General features: G+C 36.4%; 1 protein-coding gene across 1 annotated transcript; it reads left to right on the top strand.

Annotated features, from left to right (window-relative positions):
• Positions 1-12,173, top strand: LOC105034125 (V-type proton ATPase subunit e1). The gene is made up of 3 exons (XM_073251482.1): positions 1-218; positions 8,429-8,476; positions 11,840-12,173. The coding sequence occupies exons 1-3, from the start codon at positions 121-123 to the stop codon at positions 11,904-11,906; spliced, it is 213 nt and encodes a 70-aa protein (XP_073107583.1). The 5' UTR covers positions 1-120; the 3' UTR covers positions 11,907-12,173.
• Positions 12,174-13,401: the final 1,228 nt, after the last annotated feature.

Here is a 13,401-nt window from a genome sequence, read left to right as displayed (position 1 = left end):
ACCTCCACGGTTCTTTTCAGACCAGCAACAAAGCATCCGATCTTCATTTGCTTTTCCGATCAGAGTCGCCAGCGCTCCGAGTGGTGAGAAATCTCCGTCGCCTTGTCGGAATCCCTCGCGATGGGCTTCTTGGTGACGACCCTCATCTTCTTCTTGGCGGGCGTCGTCGCCTCCCTCTCCGTCCGCCTCTGCTGCAACGGCGGCCCCTCCATCAATCTGTGCGTCTCTCTATTCTCTCCCGCTCTCTTCTGTTTGTCTTGGATTACGATTTCAGATGACGAAATCTGACGGAAACCGTCGAATATTTTTTGGACTCCGTCGTATTGGTGTTTCGATCGCCGTAAGCGGCGATCTGATTGCCTTTTGGAGATGGATCACCTTGACACGGTCTAATTTCCTTAACCTTGGAGAAAAACTAGTGGAAATTTTGTGGTTTAATATTTGAATGTTGTATGTATCAGCATCTTGTATTCTTTGATGTTTGTGGTTTTATGTTTTTGCATCTATGCACAAAAGATTTCAATTGCTCAATGTTATATATGTAGAGGAAAAAGGAAAAAGAACTAAAACTACAGGCATAGAATTCTGAATCATTAAGGGCCTGTTTGGTGTTTCTTTCGTTTTCTGTTTTTGTTTTCGAAATTCCATGAAGAAAGTTTAACTGGACTGTTTTCTAAAATTGTTGACAAAACCTCTAGAATCTAGAGCTTTAGGTCGCAAAAATTTATTGCTTTCAGGGGGGAAAAAAAGGTAAAAGCAAGGAGTTGCAGAAGTTTTATTCAAATGCTATCTGCGACGTCAATCTCCATTTGATATTTAACTAAATTGTAAGGGAAGAACACAAAAACAACAACTTCCAAACATGCCTTAAGAAATCAGGAATTATTGCCATATTGGTGTGCTACAAATTGATTCATTCGAAGTGTTTGATAAATTTGTTGTGGTCAAATTAGCAGATGTGGTTCCAATGCTAATTGCAGTTCAACCTGGAAAGCAGATCCCAATGAGCTTGCCGTTTACAATAGTTCATTGATAAATGAAGTGCACGTGTTATAAGTCAAGATATCATGAAACATTCTTATATAAATTAGCAAACACTTGGTTCTTTTGGTGGAAACAAGGCTTCGTGGACTGATACTAAATGTGTTAAGAAAAAACAAAGCAATGAAATGTGTAATTGATGATGCATCAGTCTTGGTTAAACTTAGGTTTACTGAGCAATAACAAAGCATTACTGGTGCATATATTGGTTAAAAAAAATGAGATCTGATATTGGTTAATATAGTGAGAAAACCAAGATCAATATGGACACCTAAACCTCTAAGGCTGTTTTTAGTTGCTGGTTAAATGGTGGATAAACTTAAATTTATCTGGTTAACCAAACAAATACCATCCAAAAAGTGGTGAATAAATTTATTTGCTCAAAGGCCCAAAAAGTTAGTTAACCTTGGTAAGTCTATTTGAGGAGAGAGGGTGAAAAGTTAACAATCCAAAGCTCTCTCTTTCTATTTCATTTTTTTAACAACTTTATCCCACTAACCATGGCAGCACCAACCAGACAACAAATAAGTTTATTCATTGCTTAGCTGGTTAGGGGGTGGATACCTATGGTTAAATCTATTCAGGAGGTGGTTATCTATTAGCATCCAAATGAAGCCTAAATAATAGAGTTCCTAACAAAGAACAATGACAAAACATATCATCATATAAAAGTAAGATGGTGAAGTTGCTAACAGAAAGAACTAGAGGTGTAAATGAGCTGAAGACAAGCAAGCCAAGCTTGGCTTTAGCTCAACTTTTTTTTTATAATTGTATTGAGCTTGAGACGTCTCATTTAAATTTTGAGGCGAACTTGAGCTGCTCACGAACACCTCGTTTAAAAGATACAGTGAGAGCTTAAGATCTTTCAAGGCTTTCATTTATATAGTTTGGACTATTTTTCTCAATTGTATTTTAATACTAATTAAAATATATTCCACTCTTCAAAAACTATTAATTTATAATAAATAAATATAAAATACTTTTAATACAATAATAATAATAATAATTCTATAATATATATAACATTGTTATATTCATATTTGGAGCTAAATAAAGTTGACCTCGAGTGAGCTATGCATGGCTCTAGCTTGGCTCGCTTGCTAACTAAGTGAGATGAAGTCGAGCCAAATTATGAGTTGAACACAAGCTGGCTTGTGAATAGCTTGCTCATTTACCAGCCCTAGAAAGAACTAAAAAAAATAACCATAAAAGATGCACAATATAGAGTGGTAGTCAAAATGGATAGAATAATATAATGTAAAACAAAGCAAAATAGATGGGGGAGGGGGATGTATAAGGAGGATAGGTGCATACCCATAGGCTTTGTAATACATATATGGCTCTTTATCCTTGTATATGAATATTAAGGATAAACAACATGCCTCTGACAAAAAAATGTGACATAAATCTCAAGTAGCCCATCAAGAGGTCCTCTCTGAGCAGCTTGTACTAAAGTTCTCGATGAATTTAGCTATATTGATTTCCCATAAAGGCATTACAAGGGTTTGTGAGGTAGGGGGAGATGTGTGAGAGGTATGCAAGAGTCCATCTGTCATTGAGAAAGTTGGAATATGTAGAGGATTGTGAGAAGAGCATATAAATTGGAATACCATATGAGCTAGTTGTACATGAGGAAACTCATGCTGACTGACTATAGATCCACCGTTGAGGGCCAATGAAGAATAGATTTGTCCATGGTTTGATTATTTGATATAAACAGAGGGTTGGTATCAGATGAGGTCAAGCTTTTATGGTACCTGAGGCTGAATGTAAACATCGATTCTTTAGAATGATCTGCAATGGAAGTGCAACAGAGCAGGTACAGAGAGTAAAGTATGATGCTGCTTCACGGTTGGTTTTCTTCTTTCATGATTTCTGTTGATTTCTTGGCCCTGGACTTTCCTAGCTATAATATATATAAAATGCTAAACCTTTTGTATTTGGCATGTCTTTTCAGATGAGTCCTGGAAAAAATCTGTAAAGAAATATTTTTGTATGAGAATATGATGGTTATTCTTAGCCCAAAATCAGTATCCCATCTGCTGATGTTTTAGAATTAGACATCATATCAAGTTGTTCTGTGTAACAAGCTGAAACATCCTCATTTTCAGTCATAAACTAAGTGGATATATCTATGACCTGGTCAAGCTTTCATTTTTCATCATGTCTTTTCGTATCAACCCTAAAAAGATAAAAGAAATATTATCACATAAGACTGTTGGTTATTCTTACCTTCAAAACAGTATCATATCACGAACGAAATAAAACTTTAACACTTTCACTCTTAAACTAAGAAAACTAATTGTTCTTCAACATATGCATGACCCATCTTTCCTATTTTGGTATTTTTATTTTAAACATGTCGGAATGAACTTATTGCTGCATCAGTTTTCTGATGGTGCGGCTTCTGCTGACCCTCTTTGGATTCTTGTTACCTTTTTCTTTCTTTTTTTTTTTTGCCATATTCTATTAACTTCTGTGGTTTACTCATCAACAACCAAGGGGAGGATTTCTTCTAACATATCATACTAGAGATTCCAAGCCTATATGATTTGGTGGCCTGTAGTAGCTAAATAGCTTTAAGTAGCTTCAAGTGATTTTAAGGCAATTTGTTGTTTCCTCGGAAAACTAAAAGGATTTGCATGAAGGCAGATATATGGAAAAAGAATATTGGAAGGTTGAAGTGTTTAACAATGAAGAATTTAGAGTAGGAACAAGCCATCAACACAATGGATTTCACAATGGATTTAGACTCTATAATTAGTCTGCCTCTTGATGCCATTGTACTGTTGACATTAGGATTGAAATGTGTGGAGCACTCAATCCACTGAAATATGGACATAGTGCATACATGTGAAATCTGGTCTGGTCTGAGCTTGTCTAATATCTCCCTCATACTCATTACCTAATTAGCAATCACTAATCAGTGATCGAATGCTTAGTAGGTAGTTTGTTTGCAGCAACGATTTTAAGAGGTCCACCAGCAACTCAGTAGACTGGATGCAAGTGACATGACCATGGTAGACATGTTGGATAAAGTGGCAGTCTACTTATCAAAAACAGTTTGAGAACAGTGTAAAAGCTTGTATCATGACAGCAAGAGTTGTATATGCAGCACGAACATTTAAGAGAAGGTGATGAGGCTAGATGAGCTCTTGTAGAAATTTAACCATCATGCGTTGTTACTACTTTTGGTAATAGAGCATGATGATACATTGTGCTTTCAGTTCTGCAAGATGGGGGAATATCTCAAGAAGACAAAGATCATCGAGCCTAGTCTGTTGAGTTATTTGATGCATAGCCAAATTGTTATTATTCGAGACCCCAATCTAGCCCTTGCATAAAGGCGAAGGACAAGGGAAAGTAAGTTGTAATTACATAAAGGTACGGAACAATGTGTAAGGAAACCAATTAATTCATTCCTGAATGGTTTGGGGACCACTGACAGACTTGCTCAACTCTAGCATCACAAACACATGGTCATGGTGAGTCGAACAACCCACTTGCAAGTTGACAATGCTGAGTTGGATTTGGACATATATTGCCATTAATGTGCCAAAACCTCATTGTTTCATTGGTGTACTAGCATTATGGTGTCTATTACAGAATGGTTGATTAGAGATGAGTTATATTTCTGTTATGAGAGCAAGTGTCTCTGAAGAAGAAAGGCACTCTCAAGACCCAAAGAGTAGCTGAGGACGAAGAGGAATCTCATCTTAAACTCATTTTGGGAACCAACTAAGATGCATGTTGTTCAAAGCACTATTTTCTCAGTAGATATATGATGGATATGCAGGAGTTCAAAGCATTATTTTCTCAGTAGTTGTATGATGGATATGGAGAATTGTTCCAATGTTAAGATGATAAAGTTATTTTAATGATTTACAATAATTGCAATTAATGGAGTTTGGGGGACTGACAAACTTGCACAATTTGGTGGACAATATTGTCATCAATTTAAGAAAGCCAATGTACCATGCATATGCTGTTAATCATAGAGTATGGCTAGTGTGATGAAACCTTCAATGGAGCTCCACTACTGTATAAATGCTATGAGTATCCATTCTGGGGGTGCTTATCAAAGATAGTTATATTTCTGTTGAGACAAGGATTTGTATTTTGGGAGATAGCATACAGCCTCAAGACCCAAAATGTAGTTAGAAGGGCCAAGTCTCTTCTCAAAATGCTAAGAACTACTTCAAATGTGCATCGATGAAGGCATTATCATTGACATTAGGTAGGACAGTTGCTATCTTATTGAACGAATATTTTGTGAGAATAACAAAAGTAATTGCTATTTTGTTGGAGAAGAATTATGCCAAAAGAACAACGAAGGATCACCAAAAGTGTTGCATCTTAGACCTCATAAAAGTCATCATGATAGAGGGTATTCTTCACATCAATTTGATTAATAAATTTAGCACAAATTGTGACAACTAAAATTACGATAAATTGTCGACATCTTCACCACCAAGTTGCAAGGACATGGACATGAGAATCAAATCAGACGTGTATCCAAGTATCATATGTGGCAAGAGCAAAAATACAAGATAAAGGGAAGTATATAAAGACTTGTTACATGTTGAATTGAAAATATGAAAAAAATAATACTTGTGAAGTTGTTTCAGCTAACATATATCTGAGAAGTGCTTCTTTGATGTTAGTGCCAACTTATTCAGAATTGATTAACTCAAATAGTCGTAGCAATGCTGCTCATCATTTCATATGTGAAAAGTGATCAGAAGTGTGTTAAAAATGTGTACTGGTAGTAAATATTAGTGATGACTCATAAATTTTTGCTATTGGTCGTCGATATAAAATATGAATTTTATAGTTGATCACTTGCCTATACAATTGCTATCATAATAAATATTTCTACCAAAACCTCAAATATAGCTCGAGAACAAAGTGATATGACATTTCACCAAGTTTTTAATGCCTTCATTCTTACAAGAACAAGTAGATCCCACTTCTAATTATCATAAGATAATGTGAGTCAAACTCAATGTTGGAAGAATCTGACTCTTACTCCGTCTTAACCAAAATCCAATGTTCTACCAAATATTTAGATTTTTTTTTATGTACATCCATCTCTAGATTTGTGTCAATGCAAATTTTTGAAGATGGATTAGATCAAGGTTGGATGTACTAATACCAAGACTCATACTAGTTGCCCAGCAGTATGGTATGGTACTATGCCATGCCGCTCTGGATCCAACCAACAAAGTTAGAGCTGGAGAGAGAGAGAGAGAGAGGAAAGAGAGTGAGGGAGGGAGAGGGGTGAGGGAGAGGGAGAGAGAGGCCGAGAGGGGTTGAGGGCATGGGCTCGAAAGCCTCATCTCTTCTGTAGACGGGAGACCGCATAGGTTGGCGACTTCACTTAAGAAATTTAAGGGCGGAATAGGGGCAACCCCTATGGCCTCCCATATCCAACAAGGTGAGGGCTTTTGAGCACACTCCTCCCCCCTTCCTCTTCTCCCCCCCTCTCTCTCTTTCTCTTTCTCTCTCTCTCTCCCCCCCCCTCTGTCCTCTCCCCCTCTTTTATTGGAATTCTTGAACTGAGCGGCAGAATTATGCCGGTCCATGCCCAATACGGTTCGGTATACCCCAAACTGGATGGTTCAAGATGGTATTGCCTTCCTTGGATGAGATCGTCTAAGTAATACTACTTCACCAAAAGGTGAAGTTCTTGTCATAGTGCATATCATACTCTTGACTGAACCCTTGAATGGTAGACGAGCTTTTCTTCATTTCATTAAACCATCAAAGTGGGTCAAAATGATGTATACTCTCTTGTAGTTGATAGAAGAGTAAATGTTGATAAGGATCCAGGCCTTGGGTATGTCTACTAAAGAGCCCAAGGCTCCACACAAAGGGGGGATATTGAACTGCCTCATGATTCATGATTAGCATGACTAACATGAGAGAAACAATAAGATTAAAATATAAGAGTCATCATAAGCCATTTGCAACTATGAATGCTGCTATCTTGTTATCCGAAGTATAGGTCAACTAACAAGAGTAGACATGGATGACTTGGAAGAAATAATTTGAGCAGGGGATGGTAGAAGTAATTAGCATTAACAATTACAAAGAAAAATCGGTCCTGTAAAATAACAACTTAATGAGCTAGCAAGTCCATACTATTGGTATTTTATTTTAATCATGAAAAAGATCATGTTTTCACCATGTAGCAATATGGATAAGGATTCCATCCTGATGGGATCAGCAACACATTGGTAAGATACTATTCTGATGAGAAAAATGGTACTTGGGATGACCTCTGGGTACTGGCTCGGTCTTGAACTGAGATGTCCGAACTATCTTGGTTGGTACTGGTTGGGACTGGCGGTTCACTAGACAGATACTAGATAGCCCCAGACAGCAAGGTTTTGCACATAAAATAGGAGAGCTGAGAGCTCCTTTTGGCTCTCCTTTGTCTTGTTGGAGGGAGGTCAAAGAAGAAAAGATAGAAAGAGAGAAAGAGAGGAAGGGAAGAGAGGAGGGGAGAGAGAGAAGAAACAATTCATTAAAAGTTCATTAAAAACTTGTAAGAAGAGGCATCCGGGTATTGCACATTTTTAAGAGGCTCAAAAGACCTTGAAAATGTTGAAAATGAACAAAAAACCTTAAACAATAAAACACAGACAAAAAGTTAAGCTTGATCCTTCTTGATTGTTGATGTTGTTGCATCTAGACAATATTGTTTAGTAATGTAAGAAAAGTCTTCTGATAAAGAAAAAGCTATAAAACTTCTCTCTTTTCTTGGAGAACAGTTAAAAGGATAGCTAAAGGCACTGCACCTCTCTTCTTGGATAAAATCCAGAGTCACATCTTGCAAAGCTCCTCAACTGAATATGCCCATTTAGAAGATTATTAGAGCTATGTTAATCAAGTTGATGAAGTCTCATAATTGCCGCACTAGAACTATTGTGAAGAAGAAGCATACCTCAGTCAAAAGGCAAGACTATGCTCTTATAGTGTTTACCAAATGACTTGATTGCTAAAGCATTGGAACCAACAAGTCAAATTAAAAATATTGTAACTATGAGGACCAAGTTAAAAATAAAGAATGGTATGCCATAATCTTGTGTAAGGCTATTTGATGCATAAAATCTATTCCAATATAGACTTCTTGAGTAAGTTCAACACTTTCCATATCAGGACACTGCAAAAGTTTAATAGTAGTTTTTTCTATTTGGATCATCGATTGGGCGGATTGGGTCTTATATGTGATTTTGGTTAAATGACCATAACTGGAGGATTGTGTGATTATTTGGAAATCTATTACTCTTGATCTTTGGCATATGTATCTTGAGTTTTATTTGTTTCAGAAAGAATTTTTCCACACTCATTGGCTTATGACTGATTCAATTTGATGATGCAGGTTGCGTTTTACATTGGTTGTCACTGCAACAGTATGTTGTTGGATGATGTAAGTTCTCATGTTTCCTGCATATGCATAAGTACAATATTCAATAAAGTTTGGCACATCATTCCAACTAGAGCCCAGCATGATGTATGTTCACATGCTGGATTTCCCTGCCTTTTTCTCTTTTCAACAGATGGCATCATTTCATCATGGCTTGTCATATTTCACAACATGCTCATTTTGCTAACCAACCTGATCACCCTACCCCCCCACCACCCCAAACCACCACAAAGGATTACAATGTAGATTTTTCATCATGGCTTGTTATTTCATGGCATGCTTATTTTGCTGACCAACCTGCTCACCCTACCCCACCCCCCATGGTGCAAAAAAGAAAAAGAACCCTGTTTTTGGACATGCTTCCTAGCAAAACCAAATTGTCTCCAATTCCAAAAATTTGCTGGATTGGAGTTGGATTTGCTTCTGCTAGCATCCTGCTTCCCACTTAGTAAATTGCATGGAATTGCTTGGCTAGGGGTGCAAGGGTCATCTAAATGTTTTACATTCTATGATTTTGAGCTTAAGATTAAACAGCTTAAAGAAGTCTTTGCATTTTATTAATATCCATCAAACCTCTATAGTTTTTTATATGATTAATTAATATAAGCAGTGGGCTTCCACCTTTCCTAAATAAACCCCAGACATTGCTTTGTTTGCTCCGTTATTTGAAATGTCCTTCATGTTAATGTTCAAAAAATTAAGATTTTATGCAAGATTATGTTTTCCCTTGCTTGCAGGTTGTGGGGCACAAGCATCCACACACACACACACACACACATATATATATACATACGTACGTACGTATGTACGTACATACGTACATTACATACATACATACATACATATATATACACACACACACACACACATACATACATACATACATAGATGTATATGTATATGTATATGTGTGTGTGTATATATATATATATACATATATATATATGTACACACACACACACACACACACACACACACACACATATATATATATATATGTATATATGTATATGTATATATAGATCATTGCATGAATGCTTTACTTTTGTAAAGCACACAATTCTTTAATTATGCAAATGATTGCTAAATTATAGGTAACAATGTACCATTGAAGATTTCACCTTTGCTTGCATTTCTACAAGCACCTCGATGCAAACTTTTAAACAATGCAGAGAATGTAGGACCCTAGGTTTGGAAATCAATTGAACAACCCTTGTTCATAAATTCCAACTTCCACACACTTTCATCTGAATTGAAGGGCCATTATCTTTAGGAGCTTTTTGGATGCTTGGACATGCTATATAAACATGGAACGATCAGCATATAAACTTCATGCCACAAATCAAGTGTATGGCTCGGAATGTTTTTTCTTATACAAGGGATATTGTATCCTCCTTTGAGGTGACTTGCAATAAAATTGAGTTTTTAGGAACTGTGGTTTCCCTAACCTTGCAAACTTTTTCCAGACTCCTTTTGGCATCTCTTTCCTCAACCATCTGCTACACAATGGCTAGAGGTATGCTGCAATGGCATACTATCCTTGTCATGCGTGCACACATGCAAAGGCATGCTATCATTGTCATGCACTCCTGCACACACACACACACACACATGAAACCACCAACTAGACAATGGCTAAAAGGTATGCTGCAATGGCACATGCGCAAGCACACAAAACCACCAGCTACTCAATGGTTAATGGTAAGCTGTAATGGCATGCTATTCTTGTTAGACATACACACCACTAGCATGCTATCCTCGTCAGACGCACACACGCACCCACACACACACACAAAACCACCAGCTAAACAATGGCTAAAGGTATCCTGGAAGGGTGAACACACGGTGGGAAAGAAATGTGAATTTTGAGCTATGCAGGGAAATAGTATATTAGGAGCATAAATACGGCTGCCAGTTTAGATAGCATTTAGGATTTAGCATATGCTTCTGCATCTTGGGAATTGAAAAGAAAATGAAGATTATATTGTTACTTTTGCCAGAATATATGATGTCTTATTTGGGATCTCGCATGTGGTTTGTGCGTTAATATCAATACAATGTTTTAAGTTCAGCTAAAACAGATACTTTTGGGCCGAAATGGATCACCTTTTGCTAAGACTTGGGAAATTCGAGCATTTTCAGCTGACACAGCCAGTATTTGTCCAGTTTCAGTGCAAATTGACTCCACCCGATCACCCTTGCTATTATATGTTGATTATATGACTGTTATATGTCATTAGGAAATTCACTTATCTAATTATATGGGGGTATTTATATTGATTTTTAGTTTTTTTCAATTTTTTGGACTTCAAAGAAGAATCTACTTTAAATAATAGCATTGGGTCTATACAAGTTAGTCCTTCAAGTAATCTTTCAGACTTGCCAAGTTTAGCAATTATTTGTCATGCATTGTCTAAGTACATCTAAATGGAGAAGCAAATAATGTTCTCCTAAGTCTCAGAAAGATACAAGTTCATAAAGAAAAAGAGTAATTCAATTATGAATGGATCAGTGATTGATGGGAAAAGATGAGAAAGCCATATATATTTGAGAAGTAGGATGGAAGAATTCTGGATGAAATTAGGGTGAGGGCAGGACAATCAAGAATGGACAATCAAACACCTAGAAGTGCTACTTTGCCTAATGAAGATGATTAACATAGACTATGAAAGAACTTTTACGATCAAAGAGAGATGTTTTACAATTTTCCAAAGCATTGGAAGCACGGTTTGGCTATAAGAAATTCAAGAGGAAATTAAGAAATAGAATGAAAAATGAGAAAAAAATGTTCATTTCCCCCTCTATTTACCCTGAGAGAGCTTGGGTCTGAGTTTTGAGTTCGAATCTTATAAAGAAATAAATCTAATTAAAGTTGCATTTGCAAATCCTCTATATTATAATTTATTTTATGTTCATATTGATATACAGTTATTCTTAGTAATATCCATAGTTATCTAAAATTATGTTGCTATCAAATAATTAAACACCATATTACACTTTAGCTTATTCCATATGTCTGTTGAGTTTTTTACTGCAATCTTGAGTTTTAAATTTCAGATTTTCAATCCAAATATAGTAAAACCATGCAATCAATGTTCCAAAAAATTCAGTTTGTTAGATTTTCATGGCTTAATTTATTTTTCTTTTTTGAGAATGTATTTACTTTTTGTGATTTTTTGACTGATACTGCGAGCAAAAACTGCTGAATCTGAAATTCTTCTGACAAAAAGGAACAGTTCACCAAAATAGTTATCATGACAATGGGGAACATTTCCTTACAACAATATGTCATTAATAATCATTTGCTCAGATTTAAACATCTATTCCATTACATTTTTCATGACCATCTACTATTTTTATTGTTAGGTGGGCTATTGTATATCTTGCACAGCTGAAGCCACTGATTGTTCCCATCCTCAGTGAAGGAGAGTGAAATGCTTGTCAAAGAATAACTTTAGTTGGGGTCATTCAGCATAATGTCTTGCTTCAGCCTGCGGTTTTGCAACTCCAGAAATCTTTAGCATGCAAGTTTTGGATATTCTTGCTATGAACTTGGTAAAATATATTGCCACCAATAATTTGTGCCAGAGATATCTTTATATATATGTATTCATGCAGCATTCTATTGATCTAAGGAATGTTGGACTTGAGATTTTTCGAGTCTGAGTGCATAAAAAAGATGGCCATTTGTTGTTTCTAATTTTTGGAAATGTGAACTTTGTTCAAGGGTGAGTTGAATGTGAAAGGGAGCCATTTCCATATGGAGTTTTCCTATGCATGTGTCTTTCATGCCAGGCTTTGGTCCCAGACACCAGCTGTTCAGTGTCTTAGAAGTTTCTAGGAAATTTAATCTATCAAGTAGGTTGGTGGGCAGATGAAACTAAAGAAGCAGATGATCGACTTATTGTGTGTTTTTTGTTGGTGTTAGTAGTCTACTCCTATTGTAATACATCCAATCCTAATTGAAATCCTAATTAATTGAACTCTTCAAATGGTAATCATTCTTAAGGTGTCCAGATGCAGCTGTGCAAGAGTAGAGAGCCTGTGCCTGGCCTCCAACTTGTCCTTTGTGAGCCCCTTGAGAACCTTTCTTCCATGTGCCTTTTTAGTTTTCCAGTATTTACCATGTGCATGACACATGCCCTGCCAGAGAGTGGGGAGAAAAAGGCATGGGAGGAAGGATCCACCCTGGTAAAAGGGAAGTTGATGTTGGAGGTTGGGCCCATTGTAGGGTGGAACTAGGGTCTGATGTGCATTCCCTGGAATTAGCACGCCTACACACACGTACGGGCAGCACACACATGGAGAGAGGGGAAGAGGCGGTGGGGGTGGGGTTGTGGGTGGTGGTATTCCTAGAATTCAATTTTTTTTTCCATGTAGCCCATTATATGACTTCTAATCATAATCAGAAGGGCTTTTTATGTGTTTGCTTTTTTTGGTTAAGTAACAAACTAGACATCCACAAAGATGGGCATCTTTGAATGTTTAGAATCTTGGGAAAGTAACTGGATGACTCTATCCCTTTTTACAATGAAATTTATAAACTGCATCAATATTATACGTTGTAATTAAGCATATTATTGTGTGTTTTTTTTTTTCAATCTTCACATGGAAAGATTTAAGTCAGACATAAAAACTATCAAAACTTGAATCACAGCCATTTATGTTTAGTTATTTATTTAAGTACTTTGGCTCCAAAGATATTCATTTATCTTATCAAAATAATATGACTAGTTGATTTAATTTCTTTACATAAATTTGATTTGATCTCTACTTTCATACACCCAAACTTCGATTCTAATTTTTCATATTTAACTGTGGTAATAAAAATTAAAAAATTAGATCAAATATTATAAACCATGAGAATTTTTGTAAGAAGATAGCTTTATAAGTAGCGGAGCACTGTAAATAGTGAAATGGATGTAAGC

The sequence above is a fragment of the Elaeis guineensis genome, chromosome 2 (genome assembly GCF_000442705.2).
Source record: "Elaeis guineensis isolate ETL-2024a chromosome 2, EG11, whole genome shotgun sequence".
In the NCBI taxonomy this organism is placed as follows: Eukaryota; Viridiplantae; Streptophyta; class Magnoliopsida; order Arecales; family Arecaceae; genus Elaeis; species Elaeis guineensis.
Note: the sequence above shows the minus strand (reverse complement) of the source record. Positions and strands in the feature narration are given on the sequence as shown.